The sequence below is a fragment of the Callorhinchus milii genome, unplaced genomic scaffold (genome assembly GCF_018977255.1).
Source record: "Callorhinchus milii isolate IMCB2004 unplaced genomic scaffold, IMCB_Cmil_1.0 Scaffold24, whole genome shotgun sequence".
NCBI lineage: Eukaryota > Metazoa > Chordata > Chondrichthyes > Chimaeriformes > Callorhinchidae > Callorhinchus > Callorhinchus milii.
Genome location: NW_024704765.1, coordinates 8,689,651 through 8,717,531, shown reverse-complemented (window position 1 = coordinate 8,717,531; position 27,881 = coordinate 8,689,651). Strand labels below are relative to the sequence as shown.

The 27,881-nt window shown below is 50.6% G+C and overlaps 1 protein-coding gene across 1 annotated transcript in view; it reads right to left on the bottom strand.

The window, feature by feature from the left end:
• Positions 1–27,881, bottom strand: part of skia (v-ski avian sarcoma viral oncogene homolog a) — a 54,464-nt gene that overhangs the window by 26,344 nt on the left and 239 nt on the right. Inside the window, exon 2 of the mRNA XM_042343694.1 lies at positions 27,028–27,826. Within this exon, the coding sequence (XP_042199628.1) occupies positions 27,028–27,826 (799 nt within the window). The remainder of the gene's footprint in view (positions 1–27,027; positions 27,827–27,881) is intronic.

The window sequence follows — 27,881 nt, the reverse complement described above, 5'->3', positions numbered from 1 at the left end:
GATATACCGTAAAGTGGAGTGATTGTGCATTTTGTGGGCGAAACTCTGTGTTCGTGCTACGGAAACCTCGCCACAGTAAGACATTTGTGTTCCCTTCAACCCTTCTCCTCTCCCTCAGTCTACATGTCTCTCTCGACCGCAGACACAGGATCCGCACTGCTCGTTTACTCTAATTACAGAAATATAAAGATCCCGAAAGCTCAGCTCCTGGGAGGCTGACAGCACTAGACATAAACAACAATAACTGAGCTGGAAAAACAAGTTCTAATCACAGATGGTTTTACACAACCACACTTTTTTTCTCCCCCCCACCTTTAGTTTTGTTTCACCCAAGGGCAACCGCATCACATCCGTGCATAAAAAACAGGGGGGAGAGAGAGAGAGAGACACACACGCACACACACACATAGAGTGCACGCGAATGAGAGAGAACACGAGAGAGAGAGAAAAAGTCAGTGAGAGAGAGAGTCAGCGAGGTAGACAGAGAGAGAGAAAAAAAGGGAAAAAGAGGGAGAGAGAGAGAAAAAGAAAGGAGCGAGAGAAAAAGGGGAAGCGACAGGGAGAGAGAGAGAGAGAGAGAGAGAGAGAGGAAGAAAGAGACGAGCGTGTGTTTTTTTTAAAAAAAAACTGGTGTCTGCACTCTGTAGCCATCTCGTTCTAGAATTCCTATGTGCTATTTCCAGGCAAGGTCACGTAGAAAGGGCATGGAAAACAGCCAACCCTCTCTGAAGAGATGGGAGCACTGGTGAGCGACTCAGAATAAGTTCCAGCGAAGCCAGCCAGTGTGCCTGAGGCCAGACTGTGGAGGTCCCCCCCCCCCCCCCTCTCCTCAGCTCTTCCTGCCTCCCAACCACAATCAGCAGCAGGGCCACAGCCGGGGGTTGGGGGGGGGGGGGGGGGGGGGGCAAGACTGAGCATGAAAGATACAGAGAGAGAGAGCGCACAGGAGAACAGGAGAGATGCACACACACAAGCACAGAGAGACTCATACACACGGATAGACAGACAGACACAGACAGACAGACAGACAGAGAGAGAGAGAGAGAGACACACACTGAGAAAGAAAGACACACACAGCAGCACAGAGAGAGAGACACACACACACACGCACTCGCACACACACACACACACACACACACAGCATGACTGTGGTCTCTGGCACCGAACGCAAGCCTTTATTTGAACCGTGGAGAGAGGTTTCGACGAGAAATAACAATAAAAAAAATTAAATTTGTAAAACTTCCAGAACTTTCTGCTTTAATGAGGCTTTTGCAAACAACACAATGGGTCGCTTTATATATTTACAGGCGAAGCCCACTATATATTCTTTTCCATCTTAACTTGGAAGTTAATAAAAGAAATACCTGGGTGAATCGTCATTGTGTGGAGACTTACCAGCAATTGTGTGTGTGTGTGTGTATAGGGGTGGGGGGGGCGAGAGACAGACCACAGGATGGCTATAGATGGGATTAACACGGACTACACAGTGTACATATGGGGTCACCGGACAGCAATTCTCAGCAAGGGCAGTTTTGAGATGTGGCAGGGGCAGGGACCGCGAGAATTATTGGTATTGACAAGCGCAACACAAGCTTGCTCTGCTGCGAAGCACTTCCACCATTTGTGCCAGAAAATAACAACAATAATAATCTGTGTGCTTGCTTGCCACCGCAAATTATCACGTCGTCGAGCTGTCTCCCAAGGCGCTTCAAGGATACGCCGTCAAGTGTCGCGACAGTGTGCACTGTGGGTGAACGGGGACGATCAAGATCTGTTCTACCGGAAAGGGCAGGACATGGTGGTGGTGGAGGAAGGTTAAGGTCTCATCGGATAAACGTTCTTCATCACGTGAAGACCGGGCAAAGCAAGAGACCAGTGGGAGCCCGAGTCTTGGCATCGCTTCTCGGGGAGTGGATTGAAAGCACAACTGACAGCAGTTTCCTCCACAAAATCCAAAACAGAAATTCTCATTGCAACAAAAGCTATCATTAGAGCCCGGATTTGCCAAAACACATTGATCCACTTTCATTTGCACCAACTGGGAGGGTTTTAGACAAACCATTTATTACACAGAACCACAGCCACTGCAGAGGGGCAGAAGGGGTGGTGGGGGAATGAAGAGAGAAAGAGAGAGAGAGAGAGGGAAAGAGAGAGAGAGAGAGAGCACAATCTTTCCCCCAAAAAATGTTGTCACTCAATCCGCGACTGTTTGTGGGTCACTGCCATGCGCAATTGGCTGCCGCGTTTTGCCCACAAAGTACGGTCAATCCATTTTACAATACACTCCGTGAAGCGCTTTGAGACGTCTCAACGCCGGGATAAGTCGGAGTCCTGTAGCTCAGTGGTTAGAGCACTCGCTTTGCAAGCGAGAGACCTGAGTTCAATTCCCGGCAGAGGGCGAAACCTCGGGCAAGTTTCCTTACTCCACACAGAGCCTAATAATAATCCCTCCAAAACCGAAAAACAATAATAAATTGGTCATTTTCAATCTACGACTGTTTGTGGGACATTGCTGTGCGCAATTGGCTGCCGCGTTCGCCCACAAATATACAGTCAATTCACTTTACAGTGTGTTCTGTGAAGCGCTTTGGGACGTCGTCCCGACGTGAAGAGCGCTATATCAAATGCAAGGATTATTATTATTATAAGGCGCTACAACAAATGCAAGATTATTATTATAATAAAATGAGAGGGAAGCGAGAGAGAGAGAGAGAGCGGGAGGGAGGCGGGGTGATAGAGAGAGAGAGGGTGGGAACAGAGGGAGGAATTGGTGTGCGGTGTGTGTGTGTGTGTGTGTGGAGGGGGGTTGGGGGTGGGGGGGGGGGGGGGGGGGAGAAAGGGAACGATGTGCAATAGCGAGCCTGGGAACGGGCAAGGATGTCGTCATGGTGACCGCCTGTGAGTGACAGGCACACAATGCCTACGTGACTGGGGCTCGGAGACCCTCGTGCCCTGGGGGTCACGCTCCCAGAATGGATATTAAACGCACTCTCCCTCATTTGCAAATGGGAACAAACGCCTTCATACATAACAAAACACGGAGCCTCGCACCCTTTTGGCTCTGGCTGACCATCCCAGTCTCGCTCCCTCACCCCCCCCCCCCAACCCCACCCCCAACGGCAGAGTATTAGGACTCGGCTTTACATGATTAATAAATCGGAGGCTGGAACGCGGCAGCCAATCTGTGGCCTCAAGAGTGAGTTGAACGATTTTATTAGGGAGGGAATGTTGGTCAGGACACTGGGAGAGAGAGACAGAGAGAGAAAAACTCCCTTCTCTTTTCCAATACAGCCTCGGGGAAACGGAACTTGGTTCAACATCCCGTCCAACAACGCAGCAGTCCCCCACCCCCACCCCCAGTGTTGACCTGGATGGAGTGCACGTCAGTTTGGACTGTGATCCCAAAGTTCCCAACGTGGCAGCCGGATGGGGGGGGGGAGGTCAGGCCCGGCTGTGGCGCCCCCTACAGTCACATGGCATAACATTGGGCAATTGGGCAGAGGGGGTGGTGGTGGGGGGGGGGGTGGTGGGAGTTTGGAGAGTAACCAGCACCCATGGAACCGCAAACCAGCAAAACATACGCCCACACGCAAACACACACAGACTGAATGCACGGCATTGAACTATGCGCGCAGGGAGGATTGGAATAAATCTTGAAAGCTCCACAGGAAAGCACAGAACTCAGTTCCACTGCTACTATCCCGGACGGAAAACACAAGCACACACGTGTGCACGCATGAGCATGCACAAACACGTACAAACACACACACACACACACTAAAAATTTGGCAACGGAAGATGATCTGGCTCTCCACGTGTCTCAATGTCTTCCAATCTGCATTGCAATGTGGGTCACGGGGAAAAGTCAGGGTCTGGGAGCGACTGTCCCATTTTTAGCAGGTCCACGAGGAGACGTCTCGTCCCTGTTACTTATTAAATTACCCAAATCCCCAATGCCAACCGCCCCCACCCCCGCCACACACCACAAATTAAACGGGGAGACAGACGTTTTCAGGAGGGAGGGAGGGAGGGAGGGATCGAGGGAGTTGAGGAAGAGCAAAGGAGGAGAAGTGGGAAAAAAAAGCCAAACAAAGGGAGCTTTCTAAGGCTACTGGCCAACTAGATTACTAAATTGATGGTGAAGAAAAAGGCAACAAATTAAGAGATCAGACGTCGCCCAGAAGAGCAGGGAATTACACCCAATTTGACGATGTGTTTAGGCTCTTTTCTCTCTCCCCCCCCCCCCCCCCCTCTTTCTCTCGACACCCTGTCTGCATCCGCCTCCACCCCACCCCGAGGGCAGAGGTCACTGGAACCAAGAGAGACTCTCCGCGAGCTCAGGTCACCACCCTGAGCCTCTGCACCCCAACTCCCGAGACGTGGCCTGAAGCCGCAATGGTCTTCACAGACCCGGCTCCTCTGTGCTGGCTGCCTGCCCACAAGCAACCAGTTACCATGCAGGCGCATTGCTACTGAACTGCGCAATAAATAAATGGGGGGGGGGGGGGGGTGGTGTGGGGAGGTGAGTGAGAGCGAGAAAGAGGAAGAGCAGCTGGGAGGAGGTCTGAACTTTAGCAAATTCACAGCCTTTAAGAAAATGTTAACCACAGGTGTACAAACGGCGACAGACGAGCTTTGCTGCAATTGATTTCTGGCAACTTTATACCACAATACGACACACAAGAGGAAGTTTAGACCAGAGGCTATGTGCAGAGTACAATACAATAACGCCCTCCCGCCCCACACGCACACACACAGACAGACACACACAGACAGACAGACACACACAGACAATCAGTCACACGCACACACACACACACACACACAGTCAATCAGACACACACAGTTGCACACACAGTGACAAACAGTTGCACACAGTAATAAATGGAGGTGCTGTGAGGTTGTGGGAGCGACATTGGGGCAGATTAAAACCAGACACCACGAGTGAGGCTTTCACCCAAAGCCAGTGACCACAGACCGCTGCCTGACTGAGCAATTTTGCACGCCTGATTAGCAACACAAAGTCTCTTTTGAAAGGAGCTCTGTACATTCAGCCTCTCTTTCCTGCGAGTGAGAGAGCTCCATTTATACACAGCCCGCCCCGCAACAAGAGGGCCAGAGAGGCCAGGGAGCCAGCCCAAACACCCGGCCCGGCTCACACCTCCCCCACCCGGAGATTTACCACTGGGAGTCGGGGGGGTGGGGGAGAAAAGGGGGTAGTAATTGAAATTTTTTTATTTTTACTTCTGGTTAATCCCACCCCAAATGTCTCGATCAAATCCACCCCCCCCCCCCCCCCCCCCACCCTCACTCCTCACCTCCCAAGTACAGGAGGAGGCGTTCAGATTTAAGACATTTGAAATTGAGAAGAAATTTAAATTTAAAAAGACATTTAAATTTTAAAACATCGGCTGCAGCGTTGCGCCCTTAATTAAGATATCCCGTGGTCAACCCCTAAAATCTACAACATATAGTCAATCCACTCTACAGTATATTCTGTGAAGCGCTTTGAGACTTCTTAATAAGGCGACAAGGCGCCTTATCAAATACAATAATTTATTATTATTAAAGATAGGCTGGTGGGTAGGACAGCGGGAAGTAGTCGGTTGGGGGGTGTGTGTGTGTGTGTGGAGGAGAGAATGCGCACAGTCACTACACTTGCCGGCAGTTGCCCAGGAAGCTACTTTGAGATGTTACGAGCGCTGGCTGTGTTGAATGTGAGGATTATTATTGTTATCTCTGGAGCAGCCCGTGCGAGGGCACAAAGCTGGGTCGGAGAGAGAGAGAGAGAGAGACGCTGACTACGGTCGCTCTGTGCAGCTGCAATAAAGAGCCCATCTGGTACTCGGAGCTCCAGAGGAGCCAGCGAGCGGAGGCCTGGTTGGTGAATGGTTTGAGGACAGCAGGAGCCCATTGTGTGCATGTTTTACACAGCCCTCCTCCTCTTCCCGAGACACAGGCCCGAAAAATTCTTTCTGACGTTAAGCGCAAGAGCTTTTGACGAGTGGGGGTTGGGAGTGAAGGGGAGGGAGGGGGAAAGAGTGGTCTTGCAATGGACATAACTTATTGTCCATCCATTCTTGAACAGTTTAAAGTCGTTCTCTCTTGTTTTTCTCTCTTAATTATTAAAATAACTGCAGGGAAAGGCGGCGTTCCAAATTCAGACCTGAATTGGAACATTTTTCTCCCTCCCTCCCACCAAATCCCACACCTCCACCCAATGCTTCCGCTCCACCTTTGGCCTTAACACCAAAGAGGCCAAACAACAACGACGTGTATTTATCCCACTCTCTTTTTTGTTTAACCCTCATTACGAAAGAGGAAAATGAAGAGTTTTAAAAGTCCCATTATTTTCCAAACAAAAAAACTCTTTTCGAATTGGGAAGGAGGGCGACGATGGAGTGGGGACGGGATGGGGAGAGAAAGAAAAGGGCGGCGGGGAGGGGGGAAGAGAAGGATTTCAGTTTCACCACAAGGAACTCAGTTACAGCTCAGATAATTTGGGAAGGCGCCACGACAAATGTGTTAATCAAGTCTCCGCACACCCGCTCGCTCACTAGACAGTCTCTCCCGTCCCCCAACCCACCACCCATCACCACCTTGTAGAGAAAACCCCAATAGATAACTTACCTAAAGGTTGCCACAGCACAGTGAGGAAGGACAGCCAGCAGCACATGAAAGGAACGAGAGGGGCCGGGGGGGGGGGAAAAAAAGAGTAAGACATTAGCTTGCTTTGTAGCAACAGCATTGCCATATCAGACAACACACTCTCTCTCTCTCGCGATGCCACATCGACCAAAAGGCAGTGCAGTTACACATTACGATTTAATAAGGTATTCCTCCGACCGAGTGTTCCTCTCACACTCGCCCTGTGGGACAGATTAGCTGAGGGAATCGCACAACAATAATAATAGTGATAATAATCCTTGCATGTGATACAGCGCCTTTCCTGAAAGGAGGACGTCTTGAAACGTGCTTGACATCGTATTATGAAGTGTGGTGCTGGACTGTGTAGGCAAACGGGTGCGGATTGCGGGGTACAGGCTGGCCAGAGTGCGATCGCCTCAGAGAACATGTGCAAGTGCTCGAGTGCGAGTGCATGCGAAACCCTCCAGTTCAGAGCATGAGTACCAGCAAGGTAGAAGGCGGTTGTGAATGTGCAAGCCAAGCGTGCGTGCGTGCGAAGCTCTCCAGCATAGGAACCAGAGAGGTATAACACGGTCGACCTTGCTAGAGAACGATGTGGAGTGAAGCCTTTGGAAAACTAGCCCAGCAAACTCGCTCTTTCCCAGCTTTTTAATTAACCTTCGTAATTAATCTTCTTCACACACACACACACACACTCACTCACTCGCTCTTTCCCTCTCTCGCGCCTATCCCTCCTTATTCCTCAGCACCTTTCGACACCTCTGGCTCCAGAGCGTTGAGGTTTCGGCAATGGACGGGAGGGAGACGGGAGAAAGGGGAGGGAGTCCCAGAGCGAGGACGGTTAGGGACGAAAGGTCGGTTGGGGGCAATGAAGGAACAATGGGGGGGTGGTGGGAGGAGGAGAGAAATGTTATTAAATTTGCCTTTCGTCTGGTCTTGCATCAGAATTCAAAGCACTAGGTGCTCTCTCTCTGCAGACTTAAGCTTTGCTGTAGGTACAGTAGACATAGGGTTATAAGGTCGCCTGCTGCTTTGAAGGTGATATACAACCCCACTGCTGCTTATACCAACCCGCCCCCATCTCCTCCTCTCCCCCCCAACCCCCCCCCCCCCCACACACACACACACTCCGAGTTCCAGGAATCTATCTGCAGTGCCTAGTAAAGAGGAGGTCACAACCTCTTGAACCTCTGAACTCTTGTCTCAATGCACATTGAACAGATAACAGTGGAGTCAGGGGCCCTCTCCCCTCTCCCCCCCAACCCCCCACCCCCCCTCGCTTCACCTCAGTAATAACCTGACCAATTCACTGAATCCCAGGCAGCTGCGTGAAGCACTTAAAAGACGTCCTCCCACCGTGCAGAGCGCAGCGCCAATGTAAACCGTCGTCGCTCCCCTGAGCGACGTGCGCTATATAAATGCAGGTTGTTGTCGTTGTCTTTGAATGGTTTCCCCCACTTGAACCCAACCTCCCCTCTAGATCTGCCTCACACTGAAATAGTCACGGGAGATCTTCATTAAATAGGAAGGAGGAAGGTGAAACGCACAACCCCCCCCCCCCCCCCCCCACCTCAGCGATCGAGTCGGCTTCATCCACCACCGGCCCCTGGTGAGCCCCCACTCTCCCCCCGGCTGCGCAGAGCCTCCATCCCTTCGCAAGAGTGAGCAAGTTTAGGGTGGATCTGATCAATGCTCTCCTAAACCCCACCAATCTAACCAACAGCCACCACCCCCACCAAACCAACCCGCCCATTTGCGTCGGAAGGTTGGAATCGAGAATCGAGGAAAGAAAATGAAATTTTTTTTAAAAAAATTTAAAAAGAAGAAAATGAAACTACCGGACAGGAGGGAGAGGAAAAGTGAAAGCGAAAAGAGAAAGTTGGAAAAAGAAAGATAAAAGGTTTATTAAGCAGAGTACGCAGACTGCCGGGAACACACACACATACACATAGATTTCCCATTATAATATAGGATTGATGCTGGTTCCTCCCTCGAGGTCCTGTCCTTGCTCTGCAACGGAAGCGCCCTGAGAGTCTCCTGACTTCCTAGCCCAAACTCAGCAACTCCCTATTTCCGGACTCTTTCCCCCCCCACCACCACCCTCGAAATACGCCCCACCCCTGCACATCCGTCCGAACGTCATCATAACAATAATAATCCTTGCATTTGACCTAACGCCTTATTGCATCGGTGAGACATCTCAACAGCGCTTCATAGGATATACTACAAAGTGAATATACTGTGTTTTGTGGGCGAGACGTGGTCACCAATTGCACACAGCAGTGTCCCACAAACAGTCGTGGATTTTTGTTTGGGGGGGGGGGGGCGGGCGGGGGATTAAGAGGGATTAGTACCTCTAGAATCAAGCCCCGTGTTCTCTCTCTGCAACTTGCCCTCCCTGTGCCGGTGTAGTCAATGGAAAAGCCTTGGCTAAGTCAGCGGTGGAGGGGAAGTGGGCAGTGAGTGGTTTCTGTCCCTCTATGACCGGGGCAACAGCTGATCTCTCCTCTCCTCACTACTCACAGCATCTGAAGGCTCGGAGGATGGCAGTCAGTGAAAGGACACATTGAGGAGGGGCGGTGGTGGTGGGGGGTGGGTCGGGGGGGTGAGGAGGAGGAGAGAAACTTACTTTTACTGCCCAACATTCCAGGCCTCCTGCCAGCTCCACCATCTCTAAATTGGCCCTCTCGAACTTTTGACCCTTCCCCAGACATACAGGCGGGGGGGGGGGGGGGGTTGGGGGGCGAGGGTCCGTCACTTGGTGTGTCGGTGGAATGGACTAGCTTCAAACAGTCTGGACTCTATCTTGTTCCTTCTGTCTCCCCCCTCCCACCTCAATTCCCCCCCTAACTTCCCCCACCCTTCCACCCGCTCCCCCCAACCTCCTCCTCCTCGTCTTCCAAAAAAAGAAAGAGATCGGGCCATTAACTGTTTTATGGCCAACAGATGGACAGCGAGTCCCCAGTGACAGAGCCCCTTCTCAACCTGATCCCGTGACCTCTCCAGCGAGGCAGCTCGTGAGCGAGAGGTTCCCCCAGTGCCTCGGCCGGACGCAACCACAATTCCCTATCCCTACACGTGCGTGACTCCGAGACCACAAGGTCCCTATCTATCCCCGGTGAAGTGAGAGGGTACTATCCTGTCCCACTTCGCGCATCGCCGCCTTCCCACCAAAGTCTAGACTCACTCCCACTTCCTCAGCTCTTATAAAGAACTTGCGAGACTGTAAGAATTTGCCCAACTCTAGACGGCAACAACAAATTGCACTGTTTTACCGCCTTTCACGTCGGGAGGACGTCCCAAGTTGCTGGATAGTCAGGAATTTGGACCCAAGCTCGACACAATGGAGTGCTAAGTAAGTTAGAATGCGTGTATTCCCAAGTGGAATTCCTGTACAAGCACGGAAACTCCCTCCACCTCTTCCAATCCCCTCTATTCCCTTCTCAGTGCTTTGGGACGTCCTCCCGACGTGAAAGGCGCTCTATAAATGTAATTTTGTTGTTGTTCTCCCTTGTCTGCTAGACCTTCCCTACAGTAACAAGCCTCCGATAGTTTATCGGGAGCTGGTGCTAATGTGGCGACCTTCCGACGTGGGATTACGTCTCAGGAGTGCAATTATGCGGGGGCAAAGTTTGCGATATTTCGCAACGCTTGTGTCAATGAGCACGAAACCCACGACTGTGCTGAAGAGTCCAAGCTGAACCGAGCTGAGAATTCCATGAATCCCACCTACGCAGCGTGGAAATCCCAGCGATAGACGGCTGGAATGGAGTGCGCTCTCTCTCGACACTGTGAAGAGTTTGGCATAATTACGCCCTCCTTAAACCATGGTTTCCCTACAGGAATCGGCGGGGTGGAGGTGGGGGGGGGGGGCGGCGGGGAGGGCGAGAAGATAAATAACAGGAACAAGTTTGGAAGTAACTCTTCATGTTGCAATTATATTCTTTCTCCTCCAACCGCCCGCCCTCCGCCTGCACGCAATTCAAGGTTTAACATTTAATGGGGGGGGAGAGGCAGAGTTCACTTGTTTTGACACATCACTGGTAACATAAAGAGAGAAGAGAAGGAGAGATAAAGAGGGAGGTGGGGGGGAAGAGAGAGAGATAAATAAAAGGAGACACGCACCATATACACAACAAATCTAACTCTGTCGCCCCACTGGGGCAGAGAGAAGGGTTTAGAGAGGCAAAGCAGCTGTAAAAATCCTGTCTGGTTCTTCTTTTTAATATATATATTGTATATATATATATATATATGTATAAAATTTGTTCAAGCTTTCACTTCCCATCTTGAAAAGTGATCAGTAGGAGCTGGATGCCTTTAATTGCCCCGAATGGGCCTTTATTGATTGCAGAGCCACAGGAACTTTTTCGTGCGCATGAGGGGCCAGAAAAGAGAGCGTTTAATATGGCCGCGGAACGGAACGGTGGGGGTTTGTGTTGTATTGGGGCCGGGGCGGGGGGGGCGGGGGGTGGTGGTGGTGGGGAAGAGGGGGAAAGGAAAGGAGGTCGGAACTGTGGCATCAGAGTTTTTACAACTCGGAATACTCGCAAACAATTGTAAACCTTTCGGTCGCTTCCAAAGGGGGGAAAAAAAACTTTTACATCCAACACTTCGCTCCAGAGCGAAAAATCTAACACCGAAACCCCCCAGCAGTCTCACTTCTGGGGCGTAGACCACCGCGGGTTTGAGCCCTCCGGATATATACCCCAACCCACCCCCTCCCGTTCCACTGGGATTCCACCTCTCCCTTCCCCCACCCCCCCACCCTGCCCCGCTGGCAATAAAGGGTTGTGCTATAAATCCGTCTCGAGATCAGCAGTAAATTGTTTGCACAAATGGTTTTCTGCAGCTTTGCTCGTGACATCTGGTAAACAGGAGAGTGAGTCCCTGGCGTCTCACATTGATTCAGCTCAACGGAGAGGGTGGGTGGGGGGGGGGGAGGAGGGGGGGTGAGTAGGAGCGAGTAAACACGGCGACAACTTGCCCTTTCATGGGGGCCAGAGTCCCGGAGAGCTCGAGGAACACAGAGATGGCGCGGACCTCAGTTTTAACATCCCATCCAACAGAGTGGATCCCCGAAACTTGACACTGCGCCTAATCCGACTCTGAACCAGATTACCCCCTTGGGTTCCCTCCACCCCACCCCACCCCACCCCGCCCTGCCCCGCCCCACCCGAGAGGCTAATCCTAACCCAGTCCCCGAACAAATCGGAACAGGACAAATCGGTTCCTCTCGGCCGCCCAATGTAACGGGCTTGTTCCTCTGACCCCCGCACGACCTTCAACGCTCTCTCTCTCTCTCTCTCTCTCTCTCCGCATCCTGTTACTAACAAAATCTCAGACAGAACAACAAAAAATCTGTGCTGGTTTCCTATTTTGCTTGTTGCAAATCCTCCCTCCCCGCGCAGGGTTTTCCTTTGTTAAATTAACACTTTCGTCACAATTTGACACACGCCACACACACACCCACACACGCCCGCACGCCCGTCCACACGCCCGCTCCGGTCATCGGTAATAATCCCTTCAAAAGAAAATTTGGTCACTCAATCCACGACTATTTGTGGGTCACGTTTTGCTCACAAAATATAGCCAATTCACTTTACAGTGTATTCTGTGAAGCGCTTTGAGATGTCTTGAACATGCGATAAGGCGCTTTTTATCAAATGCAAGGATTATTATTATTCTATGTCCCGCCTACCCTGACATCGGGCCAGTCCGTAACTAGTTTAACTAGCGCTGAACCAGTTACCTTACGGTAAACATTCACAGCGTGAAAAATTAAGCGAATCAAAAACGGGAGCGCGTTCCCAAAAGCAATTCTCACACATTAAAAAAAAAAGAAGTCGCTTGTCGCGAATCTGATCCGGTCAAGAAAATCCCGTCTTTGCCGTCAAGAGAGACACAAGTGTCACGTCCATCCAGCCGGAGCGGATCGTCTGCTCCCGGGAATAACTCCGAAAGCAATAAGTTCCTTTTGATTCAGGAACGAGCCTGTTCCGTTGCGCATGAGGTGTTTGCAGAGCTGTCATGTTTTAAGTTTTAAGCGGCCAGAGCACAATCCCTCCCCTTTGGTCTAAGATGCACACAGCAAGACGAGGCGATCCTGTTATGACATGGGGCGGGGCGAGGGGGGGTGGAGGGTGGGGCGAGGGGTCTTGGGCTTGTGTTCTCTACACAGGAAGCGGTTCAGTCAACGCAGGAAGTTCCCGCACGGTGGGGAATTCCGCTGCCGCTCAGGAAGCGGAATGGGGGCGGGCGGGTCAGAATTTCCAGGACAAATATCTTACATCAAAAACTTGTTTGCAAGCCCACCCTGAGCCCCGAGGCATAGGATCAGTTGTTTTCTACCATCTCAGCCGCCCGCAACCTCTCCCCCCGCGCCCAACCCTCACTCCCCCCAAAGCGCGCACGCGGAAAAAAAAACACCAACGCGCACACCCGCGTTCCCCCTCGTTCTCCCCCTCTCTCTCTCTCTCTCCGCGCGTTTCACGATGGAATATTTCCAGGCCGCATCGCTGGCTGATAAGGCAGCAGGCTGGGCAGTGGTCAAGTTACAAAGTACAGGCGAGGCAAAAAAATAAAGAGGGGAATAAATAGGCCGCTGAACTCCTCTCCCCCGCCCTCCCTCTCCTCTCCTCTCCCCCGCTCCAACTCCTCCCCCGCCCATCCCAAGCGCTGGCTGATCACCCAGTGTATTGACTGTACATTCTGTTCTGTGTGTGCTTGAACTCTCTGAAGCACTTGGCATTGAGGAATAATCACAGCCGTTCACAAGGGCTCAAATACCTACCATGCAGCATAATACCAAGTGATAAAATGTGCTTCTATTACCAAGGCTGGGGACTGGAGGCTGGAGCGCAGCCAGGTGCCTTCGCTGTCAACAGTGTTAGTTCTGCTGAGAACAGAGGCTTTATTGGCCTGTGCCAATTAGACTTCACTACATGTCCTGAAAACAAGACAACGGGACTCTGTCACTGGCCACTTTCATAACCCTCTCCCCCCCTCTCTCTGTGCTTGGGACTACAATCACACCACGTTTCGCTCGTCACACAAACCCTCTCGTCTACCACTGCTGCATCTCAAAATAAAATCTATATATAAAATGCACGCTATATATATGTGTATTATATATATATATATATATATATATATACACACACGCGCGCGCACACACTCACTCAATCAGTCTCGTGCGCACTCGCACTGAGGCTGACACTTGGTACACAGCCAGGGCCCCGACGTTACATTGAACTAAAACAGATGACACTTCCAACTATATGGCTTCTTAAAGGACACCTCTCTCTCTCTCTGATCTGCTTTCCTCACTACGCAAGCACTCCGTGTCGCGTGAAGGGCGCTATATGAATGCAAGTTGTTGGTGGCGTCGTACCCCCACATCTCCGCAAATCCCGTTCTACCTGCCCCTCACCTCCCCTCCCTTCGGATTTCACCAGAAAAATTCCGACTGCATCGATGGTCACACACGTAACGCATGCTCAGCATCCGACTCAGTCACTGCCGAGTGCTCCGAGACATTATTCTAGGCGAAGGGCACTGTATATTTATTTGTTGTTGTCTGCTCCTCACCCCTTCCGTCTCGCATGGGGAGAGGGAAAGAGGGGAGGAGGAGAGAAGAAATACATCCGACATTCCCTGCTCCGGAGGAACAAAATTCCAACAAGGGTGGGGGGGCGGGTTTGCTGGAACCTGCAACCTTTTGACCCAGAACCAGGAACGAGCGACTGAGCCAGGCTGAAACCTGGTCGGAGCCAAGTTCGGAAAAAAAAAAGCAACTCTCAACTTTTGTTTAAACGCTACCCCACCCTCCACCCCCCCCCCTCCCACCTCCCCCCAGCCCCCCCTCCCTTTCTAGAGAACCCGACCAAATTCTAAAAAGTCTAATCTAATCTATGAAAAATGGAACAGTGTGCGGATCACGGCTGCCGGGCACATCGTGTTACTGGCACTGGGGTACGGGGACAGTTCGGGGAAGCAGCTGATCCCAGCCTGTGATACAGTCGGTCATTGTATTGGGTCAGAAATCCGGTTGGGGAAAAAAAAAGGTACATGGGTTCAGTGTCCAGTGAAAAGCAAAGAGGTCAAAGAGGCTAAGCTGGAGTTTTTTTTTTGTTTAATACATAGGTCCTTGTCCGATCACATCAATATACACACATAGAGACACACACACACACAGAGACAAGAGACATACAGAGAGAGAGAGAGACACACACACACACACAACGCTGACATGTCAGTCTGTTCTTGGTGAGATCAAAGCACCCTTCAGGGGCTCGAACCCACATCCCTCTGACCGGCTCTGTACCCCGCCAGTGGAGGTACACGTGAACCATAACGTGCGCACAGATTCCCCCGCTTGCCCCGGGCTAACCTCACCACATCACACTGCACACGTCAGCCCTCATCACAGCAGTTTTGATCACAGTCGTGTCAGACGGGGCTCTGTGTGCACGCACGTGTGTGAGGGAGCACTCGAGGGAAGGCTGTCTGTGTGTGTGTGTGTGTCTACGTATGTGTGTCTAAGTGTGCGTGTGTGCGTGGGAGGTGGAGTAAAAAAAAGAGTATATATTTCACACCGATGAATAATACGGACAGACAGGGTGACCTCTGCACTGGGGGCAGGGGAGGGGGGGGGGGGGGAGTTCTGTCGTAAAAATACTTTTGTTGTGACGCGCTCGAGGGTCTAAAATTTATATGTTAAAAAAAGACTTGTGTAGCCCAGTGGCAGAGAACCTCCTTCCTAAGTCCTGCTGGACTGAGCCCCCCCCCCCCCTCCACCCCAGACCTGCCGATGGGTTGATTCCCTCGCCTGCCCCCCCCTCCCCGCCCATTCATGGCCTCTCTTGTCTGAGTGGCTTTGGAATTGGCCCAGGCTGTCAAACCTTTGTATCTTGGCTGCATTTCATCAGCAGCTCCCCTCTGTTCTTGGGATTCGGCTAGTGCCCTGACCCCTCCTCCCATCCCCCCCACCGCCCCCCGCCCCCAGCTGTCCCTCCTGTTCCTCTCTCCCATCTGTCTCCTGCTTCCTCCCCGCCCCCACCTCAGCCCCAGCCCCCTCCCTCCCCCCACACCCGACCCCTTCCAAGATCCCCAGCCTCGCTTGGTTTTGACCCGCCACCAGTTCTGTTCTGTCTTTCTTCCGGAGACGTGCTCACGTTTCTGTTCCCGGCGTCTCTCTCCCTCAGACAGAGAGAGAGGGAGAGAGAGAGAGAGAGAGTGTGGGAGAGAGCAAGAGAAGCGCTGAGTTTACACATGCTTCCCTATCTTACTTCCGAGACATCTTGTCTTTGTCCCATCTCAGGAGCTCCCCACATCCCATCCACCCAGTGAGTTCCCCGAAAAAGAGCCTCGACTATAAATATGACTTTAAGGTGAATCTTGACGGTGACCGTCGGGTGGACGTTAAAAGATCCTGTGAAGAGTTAAAAGATCCCGTGCGTGTGTGTGTCAGTGTGGTTTGCTCTGACCCACACACCACGCACACACATACACTCAGGACGCAGATGCATGTAGAAACACACACGCTCGCGCGCACACTCAAAAATATTTAGCACTGGATTAATATTGCATTTATACAGTGCCCTTCACATGGGGCAGTGTCTCGGAGCATATATATATATATATATGTGTGTGTGTGAGTATCTATATATGTAGATACTCGCTCACACACAAACACACACACTCAAAAATATTTAGCACTGGATTAAACCTTTGTAAACAGTTACTGCCCGGTCGGTCACCGTCTGTCTCCGCACATCTGTTGACGAGATTTTTTATATATATATATATACACACACACACACAAACACCAGACTGCCGGCCACCGCAAACATTCATAGACTGTGCAGTCAGCGCTCACAGAGGACAGCAGAACCATACGCTGAGCTCTCACACATGTTCGGCCATTACTCCGAAAGTACTTTACCCAGAAATCTAAACTCTAACCCCAGTGCCATTCATCTCTCCCTCCTCCCCGCCCCCTCTTCCCGGTGAGCTAAAAGTCAGGAGTGTATACGTGTACGAGAGGGGGGGGGAGGGGAATGGAAGCCAAATTTAACCCTTGCTTTCTGGCCTAATCTCTCACTCACACACACACACAAAGTTGGAACAGTATAGCAACACAACGGAATATAAAAATCAACCCTCGACACAGCGAGAGGACAGTAACCAACAGAGCATTACGTCCGAGCACCTCGCAAGAGCAACCTCACACGGAGACTCCATGTAATGGTTTAAAACCCCGTGCAACGCTTTGCCATGTGTGTCTCGACGACGTGATAAGGCACAGTATCAAAGGCGGGAGACTTACTATAATAACCCAGTAACCGGCCTAATAATCAGTAACTACATTCAGCTCCTTATTGATCGGGGGGGGGGGGGAGGGGGGGGAGAGCGACCACCTTACACACACACACACACACACACACACACACACACGCATGGTCTCTGTGCTGTGTGCCTCTCTCTTAAAAACACAGACAGCGAGAACTAGGGGAGAGGCGTGAAGGAACTTGGCAACCAGGCTAACAGAACACAAATCTTTGAATGGGTGGGGGAGGGAGGGGGGGGGAGGTGGGTGGGGGTGGCGGGGGAGGGGAAGAGAAGAGTCTTTTGACGAGATGTCTGTGAAACTCTAGCCTCCTCCTTTAATATTCAAACGGGCAGACAAAAGAGCGACTGGGGACGGCGGGGGCACCTTGGGAATCGAGTCCTCCTTTCATATCGCGGCTCTTCTCTTATGCTAATCCGCAGCGACTGTGTGGGATAGAACTTTTCGGAACTTTTTCTTTTTGTGTGGGTGAGTGGCAGGGGGTGTGCCGAGGGGGTGAGGTGGAGAGGAGTGGGGAGAGCGAGTGGAAGGAGGGGGTTGCGGGGTTGAGTGTTGCCGCTCGTTACTAACATTGGGAACCTGCTGAGGACAACGTGGGGTTTCCGACCCCTATACACAGTCAATGAACCCGGACACTGAAAGGCGTCTCGACGGGATGTTCAGGCGCCCGCACGTATCGAATGCGCGGATTAATTAATTAATATTATTTATTTATATTTTTATTGTAGTCGAGCTTCGAGGCTGGACTGGAGAGGGAGAGAGTTGCTCACCTCACTGCAGACAGACTAACCCTTGTGCAGTTTTACTGAAGTGGCTTCCGCCCTCCTTCAGCTTAAATAAGTTATCGGAATTGATCTTTCCACACAGCAAACAGCCACGTAGTGAAAGAACGACCAATTTTATTCGGGAAGTGGGGGGGCGGGGGGTGGGTATTCCCTTTCGCCCTCCCCCTCCCCTCGCCAATGATCGTTTCTTTGTCCTCTTGCCCCCTCTCCTCCCCACCCCCTTTGACATCTGCGTTCCTGAGACCCCTTTTGAAGAGGCGGGACAGGAGTGGCACGAGGGTCATGCGTCAGTGCCCCCTTCCCACCCCCCACCCCACCCCCCCTCCTCTCTCAGTCTCCGGGAAACACATGGGAATGGTGCGCACATCACTGCACAAAGCCAGTGGATACACTGCAGCAGAACTCGGGACATTGTGTCTGGGACACACAGTCAGCCGCACCCCCCCCACCCCCCCTTCCCCGCTGCAGTCAAAAACATTTCACCAAGTCGTGCCATAAACAAACATGCACCCCCTGCCTCCTCCCCCGGCCCCACCGCCATCCCTTCGAGCCACCACCCTCCCCACGCCGATTTTATTGAACATTCTCCGCAAGTCAGACAGACTGGCTGCCCGTGTCAGTGCTTGGAACATCGTTCCTGCCGGGCAGACGCTAGGCACCAGCCCCGCACACACACACACACCCACCCACACACGAGCGCGCGCACAGAACACTGCTTTAAATTATTCCCAATAGCATCAAATAACAAGGATGGGGGGGGGGGGGGGGAGAGGAGATCAGCTTGCTAATAACCTTAATTCATTTGTAGGACTGTTAGCAAATAAAAATCGGTCACTCAATCCACCACCGCTCTCCGCAATTGGCTGCCAACCTTTCGCCCACAAAGTATAGTCGATTCGCTTTACACTTTACAGCCTATCCTGTGCAGCGCCTCGAGACGTTCCAACCATGTGGTAAAGCGCTATATCAAATGCAAAGATTAACTCTATCATCGATTGCTCTGGCGCGTTCGCTGACGACGGCGACTTGCATTCATCGAGCGCCCTTTGCGCAGCGTAGAGTCTCGGAGCACTACAAGTACAGTCACTACACCTAAGCTGCTAACCTCCCCCCCCCCACCACCCCGTGAAACGCTTTGAGACAACTTCAAAAGGTGTTTTATCAAATTGCAAGGATGATAAGGGACAAGTTAAGCTTAGAGATAGCCCCTAACCTCCCAGGCAAACCCAACTAACCAAAGACAAGTGGGAGGAGATCTTCCACCCCCTCCCCACACCCCAATTTCCAGGTTGGGTTAACAGCCCACATTTTGCGGGTTGGGTTAACCACGTGCAAACACGTGTATGTAATTGTGCAATTAACGTGCGGGGTGCAGAGTTAGTGCTCTCGATTAATCACGTGATTGTGAAGGGAAGCTGCAATTTCCCTCTGCGCACTTGCGTTTAGTTCGCACGACTGTGCACACTGTGTACGCAGGCCGTTACCCAACCCGCAAACTAAGACCACCCCCCACCCCCCCACACACACCCCACACCTCCCCTACAGTCAGATATTAACCGCACGACGGAGAAAGAGACAAGATTGTTTACTGGTAACCGAACAAAACGAAACACCTGAACTTTATACCCCCCCCCCACCCCCCCCCGAGCGTCACAGCTCTCTGTATAACAACACAGAGAGACTACACAACAAAGCACACAGCGAGAGGTCATGGTAACCCGAAGGGATTCTGTGATAGTCACGATAGGTAAGAGGGACGTACCAAGTTTCAAAAGAGGTCGGGAGGGGAGGGGAGGGGGAGGTGTGTGGTGGTGGTGGGGGGGGGCTGGAGCAGGGTCGGAGCCGGTAGCTCACACGTGAGAGAGAACAGGAACAACAACAACAACTTTAAATAACATAGTGTCTCTGAGCGCTTAAAAGGAAGAGCGGCAATTCTATAGATGGTGGAACAAGTGGGGAGACAGCAATCCACAAAAGAACTCCCAATTAGTTGAGGATTTCATGATTCTCCCACCCTCCCCCGTCCTGTCCCCCCCATCCCCCTCTCTTCCCCCCCCCACCCCACACACACACACACTCTCCACAGTTCAGAATCACGCCAAACCCAGTCATCGGGCAATGAACTTACAAACGATTGGCGTAGATCAGACACACACACACACACACACAGTCCCTGCAGTTCGGGACCATTATTGTGAAATTCAGGGAGAGAGAGAGAGAGAGAGGAGAGTCCACGCAATTTATACAGGCATGATTCACCATGTCAGCCCGTCTCGTGTATTTACAATTCCCCACAGAAGAACTCGGTCACCGTGCTCATGTCAGAGAGTACCTTTTCACACGCCTGTATCTCATTCAACCGCCAACACCAGTAGGTACACACCATAGGCACGCAAGCGCACGCGCGCACACCCTTTCGAGTTGTTTCACTACAATCAATAAAAGAATAACAAACAGCAAAGCAAGCATGCCGGTGTGTAAGGAAAAGCCCCTAGAGATGTTCCAGAGTGAGTGACCTTCCTACAAAACAATCCCGTCTCCTTCTCCTTCAAAGAAAACAAGGCTCGTTTGGGGATTTTAGTTTCTCGGTGTAATTCTCTTTGGGACCAATCTAGTGGCTGCATGTTTATATATTATATATACGCGGGTGTGTATGTGCATGCACTAGTTGTGTGCGTTTCGGGTCAGGTGTATGTGCATGTGCCTATGTGTACGTGTCTATGTGGGCTTGTAGAAGCTCGCTGGGACGTTACCCTGCGTGAGGCACACTATATACATAAGTTGTTGACGTATGTACAGGGCATGCGTTTATGTACATGTGGGTGCATAATTGAGTTTGTGGGCGTCTGTATATACATATCCGAGTTTGTGAGCATGTATGTGTGGGCGCTCGTGTGTATTTGTATGTGAGCATGCGCAAGGCAGCGTGTGTGAGCAGCGGCAGATCATCAGAACGTTAGGCTAAAACAAATTTGCACTCCGCAATCAAAGCGCCCCGTCTCCCTCCATTCAACCCGTTTGAAAAGTCGAAACACCGCACAAAGTGGGGGCGCAACACGGCTCATCCGTCGGCAAATCCTTCCCTTTCTTGTTAAAACTACCTAAAAGATGCAAATCTCACCGTTCTGATGGTCTGCAGGAATCAAGCAAATTACAGCAGCAGATGTGTCACATAATTAATCGGAGCCACTTCACACATGAACCTGGCTGCTAATTAAAAACCCGACATATAATTGACTTCATTTGCATATCATTGAGGCTTTCACAACAATTAAAAATTCTTTAAGATTCGAACTCGAGCTAAATATTTAGAGTAAAACACACGAGGAATTACACCACAATGATTGGTACCTTGAACCCACAGCGTGGAAATTGCTTATTAATAATAATAACAATACTACTAACCCGTGCATGCGATACAGCACCTTATCACGTCATTGAGACGCCTCAAAGCACTTCACAGCATATACTGTGAAGTGGAATGACTGTGTTTTTGTGGGCAAAATGCGGCAGCCAATTGCGTAAATTCCTTTGAGCAACTTTCAAGGCACGTTTGCACCATCTAAACGCCAGTGCATTGGGCTGCGTTGCTTAATTTTCATTTACTTTTGAAAAAACACACACGCTCTTGTTTACAATACGTTGCTGAGGGTGGCGTTCTATCATAAGGTGGGCTGATGCTCCAATGCAGTGCTGGGGGTGTGGGGGTGATCGCTGTATTGTTGGGAGGCACCGGCCTTCGAATGAGATGCGACACTAAGATCGCGTCTGCTTGTTCAGGTAGACGTTAAAGATCCCTCCACGCGGCTCTATTTGAAAAGAGAAGGGAGTTTCTCTCTCCTGGTGTCCTCTCGCTAAAAATTGATCACTCGCTTCACGGCTGTGGGTGAGATTTTTGCTGTGGGCAACCCAGCTGCCGTGCTCGCTCCCCAAATAAATACAGTCACTGCACTTCACGGTAAATCCTGTGAAGCGCTTCGAGATGTCTTCCAGATGTGAAAGGCGCTGCATCATATATTAGGATTATTGCTATATTATCAACTTGTAGAGCAGATTGGGTGAACATTATTGCATTAAAAATCTGCTATGGTCAACCTTTTCGGATAAAATAGCCACAAGGTGAACGGCCGATTTATCTGGGGGAACCACCGGTTAGGACACCAGGAGAAACCCCCTTCTCTTTTTCCCCAGTAACATCATGGAATCTTTCATGAACAGGGCGCAGACGCACAGATGGGTTTAACATCCCACCTGAAGTCGGTATCTCCAACACTAAAACCAACGCTTTTGGTCAACACCCCAAAACCCCTCCTTCTGTACTCAATGTTCCCCATCGCCCTGATCAAGCACCTCGAGACGTCCACCCTCTGGGGTACACCTTGCCTCCTTTATTTAAATAATGTAGAATCGCTCCCAAAAGCGCTATATCAAATGCAAGGATTATTATTATTATTATTACCTCCTTCAAAAAAAGGGCGTCTCTAGACTTTCTCTTTGATTGTGCTTTCGGCCACCCTCCTACACTCGCCCTCTCACCCCTCTTGATTCCAACCACTAGTTCAGGTGCAATCCCTTAACTTTAACTGTCCACTGTCTTGGGACATCTTTCCGACATGAAAGGCACTATATGAACATAATGTTCTTTTTTTGTTGTGGTTGACGATCACTGTGTGAAACCCAGAACAGAGCCCAATGTGGAGTAAAGGCTGTGTAAAGCAGCCTGGCCATTGGTAAATAATTTGGTTCACCTGGTGATAAGACAGTCAGACCTTGTCTCTTGAGTTTTTGGAAGTTGAGATACACATTAATTGGTTGGGCGGAAAGAGAGAAAGACAGGCTATTCACCTTGTCGAGCCTGTGCGAGCTCCTCCACTGGACTTCAATCCCAATTACGGTCCTTAACTCTCTCCTCCAATACTGTTCCTGTATAAATATTAATCCAATTGCCGGTGGCATGTTATGCTCTTGGCTTCAATGGGCTCTTGTGGCAAAGTTCCCCATGCGGTAATGACCCTCTGAGTGAAAGTACTCTTACCCCTTCTAGGCTGATGTTCTACTGGGGGGAGCACCGCATTGTCAGAGGTGCCTTTGGGTGACATGTTAAACCGAGCTCCACATCTTGTGCCCTATTCAGGCCAATGTTAAGATCCCCTGGTGTCGCAACAGAAGAAGGGAGTTTCTCTCTGCTGGTGTCCTGGACGACAATTCGCGCCCACCCCCACCAACCCGCCCGCCCCCTTCTCCCCCAGACAAAATTGGTCATTCATTTCACAACCGTTTGTGAGACGTCTCAACGGCATGATAAGGCACTATACCAAATGTAAGGTTTATTATTAAACAGCAAGTTTGAAAACATTTTTTCAAACAAAAAAAGTTGTCGGATAGATTAATATCTCTTAATTTTTCTTTCTCACCCCACCCCCCCACTCAACCCAACCACCCCAACAAGTTAACCTTCGTCACTCACCAGGATTTGGGAACTTTTGCGCTTTTGTTTATGGATCTTAATCGACTGAACTTATCTAGGACATGATCCGTTCCTCGGTTATCTAAGTAATTGAGGCAGTTGTTCTTAATTTAAAAACATGTCTCCCCCATTGCACTGACTAGTTACAAGAACAAGCAAAAGAGAGAGAGAGAGCGCGATGGTAATATGGGGAATTCTCTCTGATTCCCCTCCTATCTCACCCTCCCCCACACCCCCACCCACTTTAATGACAAGAAGGAGCAGGAAGATAACGGGATGTGAGATTCCAACCCCCCACCCTCTCCATGGATTGGGAATTGGAGGAACAGGTGCGTGCAAGAGACTGAATGCAAGGTTCAAGTCTGAGTCAGAGTAAAGTTTCATGTCCTCGGTATTTCGCAATCCGCCTGCAACGCTCAAACTCTCCCTTTCTTTCGCAATCTCCAGACAAGTTCCCTTACCGCGGCTTCCTGTCTCTGTGTAGCAGTAATAGCTCTCAGCCTGGGGTGGGGGGGGGAGGGGGAGAAGAGGAAGGGAGGAGGGGAAGAGAGAGCAGGGGAAAGAGGGATGGAGAGGGGGAAAGAGGGAGGGAGAGGGGGGGAGAGGGACGAGAGGAGGGAGGAGAGAAGAGGGGAAGAGAAACTGAGGAAAGCGAGAAAGGGAAGGAGTGGAGAGGGAGGGTCATAGGAAAGCAGGGGAAAAGAAGGAACGTGAGGGAGAGTAGAGAGAAAAGGGGGAGAGAGAGAGGTAGCACGGGATAGAGTAAGGAAAGAGAGTGGGGGAGAGAGAGAGAGAGAGAGACACACACACACAAAGAGAGAGCTTGTGTATTTCACCTCTCAGTCTCACTCTCCGTTTGCCCATCACTCGTCTCTCCGCTCCCCATTCAACGGAAATTGGTTTCAAATGTACACACAGCAAAAAGGAACCGAACGGACACACACACACACATATCCATTTTCTCTTAAATGTTTTTTTTAAAAAAACATCATTTTACAATAAATGATTTTTTTTAAAAAAAACTCCCGCAAATTCCCCCCCTCCCCCATCTGGGCTGATCGATCCAATTTGACTGGCGTTTTCTGCCCGTACAATATACAGTATATCCTGTGAAGCGCTTTGAGACGTCTCGAAGACGCGATAAGGCACTATATCAAATGCAAGAATTATTATTATTATAATAATCCGCTCCATTTGCTCTTCTCATTTTCCATCAAAAGTCACAATTGATGCAAACGGCCCGCCTGGTTTTTAAAAAAGTTTCCCTTTTCATTTCAGTTTGAGAGATAACACTCAATTCATGTCCCAACCCTCTTCTCATCCCCTCTCTCCCCCCACCCCCCACCATTAACAATCACAGCACCGTCTCTAACATGATAGGAGGTGGGGGGCGAGCGGGGGGGGGGAAGAGAGACTAAGCGCGATTTAAATATTTTATAGTTTTTTTTAAAAACTCAATCATCTCACAGACTAACTCCTGTCGCCCCCGCCCTTAAAAGCGATTATTAACAATCTCCCCCCACCCCCACCTCAAAAAAAAAAACATTTCAACTTCAAAAAATAAGTTGGTTTGAGCGTGGATGGATTTGAGTGCATTTAAATCATCTCCTTTCAACTGAAAACCAAATTCCTGTGTTTTTTTTCCTCCCTCCCTCCCTCTCTCTGATTCGAGGGACGGGGACGAGGGGGGGGGGGGAGAGATGTATTAAGAGTTTTTCTCTCAGTCTCTGTCTTCTCTCTCCCCCCCCCACCACCCCCGACTATGACATCTCTTCCAAGATCTGAACAGAGGTGGAGTGGATAAAATTATACCCTCTACACTGACCAGCCTGTTAACACGGAGAAGTCTCCTCCCCCCACCCACCCCCCCGCCCCCTCCCTACAAATACACATTTCTTAGAAAACGAACACACCCCTAAGACGCGGCGCTAAACACTTATAAATACACGCACCGCCCTCCCCTGCAAGCAACAGAATCAATTGTGTGTGTTCTTTTTTAAACCAGAAACATGCATGAGCCCTGAAGGGGGAGGGAGGGGTACAGGAGAGGGGGGAGGAGGGGGGTATTTAAACGCACACGATTTGATACCATGGCTCGTCCCCTCCTCTTTCTTCCCCACCCCCCCCCCGCCCGCCCCATAAACAATCGTCTCTTTAACCAAACCATCAATCGGGAGAGCCGGTATAGTAAGTGCTGCGGTTAAGCAGTAAATAATGAACGCGTTGTGAAAGAAACATTAACTTTTTTTAAAAATGATGAGAGAGAGAGAAAGTAGGGGGGAGGAAGCGACATTGTGGCCAGGCATATATATATATATATATATATATATATATCTACTCACACATGTATATATACAACAATAATTGTTATTATAAAATCTACAGAATAAACGTGCTAATGATTTTGTTGGGATAAGATTAAAAAGTGGAGAGAGAGAGAGAGAGGAAAGAGAGAATCTGTATATGATGGGGAGAGCACTAACGCTTTTAATAACAATAGTAAAATAAATAATTGGAAGAACACTTTTAATTGCAAGCCCCCAAAATAAAAATAATATAAAACTGAGGCTGGAAGAGAGAGATGATAAAGTGATCCCTTTACTTACCCCGAGTGCTTTTCTCTCGTGTTTGTTACAATAATACTTTTAATTACAATGATAAATTGTAATTATCATATTATTACCATTAATAACAATACACTTTTAATTACAATAATAAAATAATAATTGTCATTATATTAGTATTGATAATAGAATTAAAAGTGCTTGTTATTAATAACAACAACTTTTAATTACAATAACAATCAAACGATCATTGCCATTATATTGGTATTAATAGGAGAATCCAAAGTGTTCGTGATTAACAAGAACGCTATTAATTGCAGTAACAATCAAACAATAATTGCCATTAGATTGGCATTAACGAGAGAATTAAAAGTGCTGGTTATCATCGATGATAATAATAAATAAATAATAACAATAATAAGTTTTTTTTTGCCTAAACTTAAAACGACTTTATACAACAAGTATAGGGGAGGGGGGGGGGGAGAGAGAGAGGAGAGAGAAGAGATGAGGAAGAGAAGTGAGTGAGTGAGTGAGAGAGAGAGACTGAGTGAGTGAGAGACTGAGAGAATGAGTGGCTGAGAGAGTGAGTGACTGAGAGTGAGTGAGTGACTGAGAGAGTGAGTGAGAGAGTGAGTAACTGAGTGAATGAGAGTGACTGAGAATGAGTGACTGAGAGTGAGTGAGAGAGTGACCGAGTGAGAGACTGAGAGTGAGTGAGAGTGACTGAGAGAGTAACTGAGTGAGTGAGAGAGAGTGACTGAGAATGAATGACTGAGAGTGACAGAGAGAGAGTGACCGAGTGAGAGAGAGTGACTGAGAATGAGTGACTGAGAGCGACGGAGAGAGTGACCGAGTGAGAGAGTGAGTGTGACTGAGAGAGTAACTGAGTGAGTCAGAGTGAGTGAGAGAGAGTGACTCAGAGTGAGAGAGTGACAGAGAGAGAGAGTGACTTGAGAGTGACAGAGAGAGACCGAGTGAGAGAGTGAGTGACTGAGAGCGAGAGAGTTGAGTGGGACTGAGAGAGTGACTCAGAGTGAGAGGAGTGACAGAGAGAGAGAGTGACTTGAGAGTGACAGAGAGAGTGAGTGAGAGAGTGACTTGAGAGTGAGAGAGTTGAGGGTGACTGAGAGAGTGACTGAGTGAGAGTGACCGAGAGAGTGACCGAGTGAGTGAGAGGGGAGTGAGGGGGGGGGGTGAGGGTGAGGCACTCACCCCGGACGCCCTCCTCTTGTAGCGGCCGCCGTAGTCGAACCTGGCCTTGGCCTCCTCCAGCGCCCGCTCGAGCCGCGCCTTCTCGTCCTTGCGGGTGTAATCCTGGCCGAGCAGCACGTAGGCCCTCCAGTTGGCCGAGTCGAAGCCCCAGTGGCAGGTCCGGTTCTCGAGCGCCTTGTGCGAGTGCACCACGAACTTGTGCGGCGGGTACATGAGGCGGCAGTCCAGGCACTGGATGCAGGCGGCGTGGGGGGCCGTGTAGAGCTCGGGCACCAGCAGCCCCCGGCACTTGCCGAAGCACTCGTGGTACACCTGGAAGCTGCGCTCGGTCACCTCGAGCTCGAGGTGGGCCCGAGCGTGAGAGGACGACGACGATGAGGAGGAGGACGACGACGCAGCAATGGCGGCCGTCGACGACGACGACGCCGACTCCTTGCGCGAGCGGCGCGGCGGCGGGAAGCTGCCCCCGTACAGCAGGGCGTTGCACAGCCGCTCGGCGTCGGTCTTGGTGATCAGGCCGCACGAGGGGGCCGAGAAGGGCAGCACGCCCATGACCTTCAGGATCTCCAGCTGCTCGGCCGTGCAGCGCGAGCAGTAGATGTGCAGCGCGTCGCACACGCCGTTGATCTGCTGCAGCGTGTGCTCGCGCAGCACCGAGTTCAGGATCTGCGGCAGGCACAGGCGCTTCTCGCCGCCCACCACGAAGCACGACACCGGCTCGCCCTCCAGCACCGTCTCGCAGCGCTCGGTCGAGCGGTCCGACGGGATGAACAGGGGGCCCGGCATGGCCGGCGGGGGCGGGTGGTGGTGGTGGTGGTGGGGGGGGGTCGGGCCCCCACCCCCGGCGGCGGCGG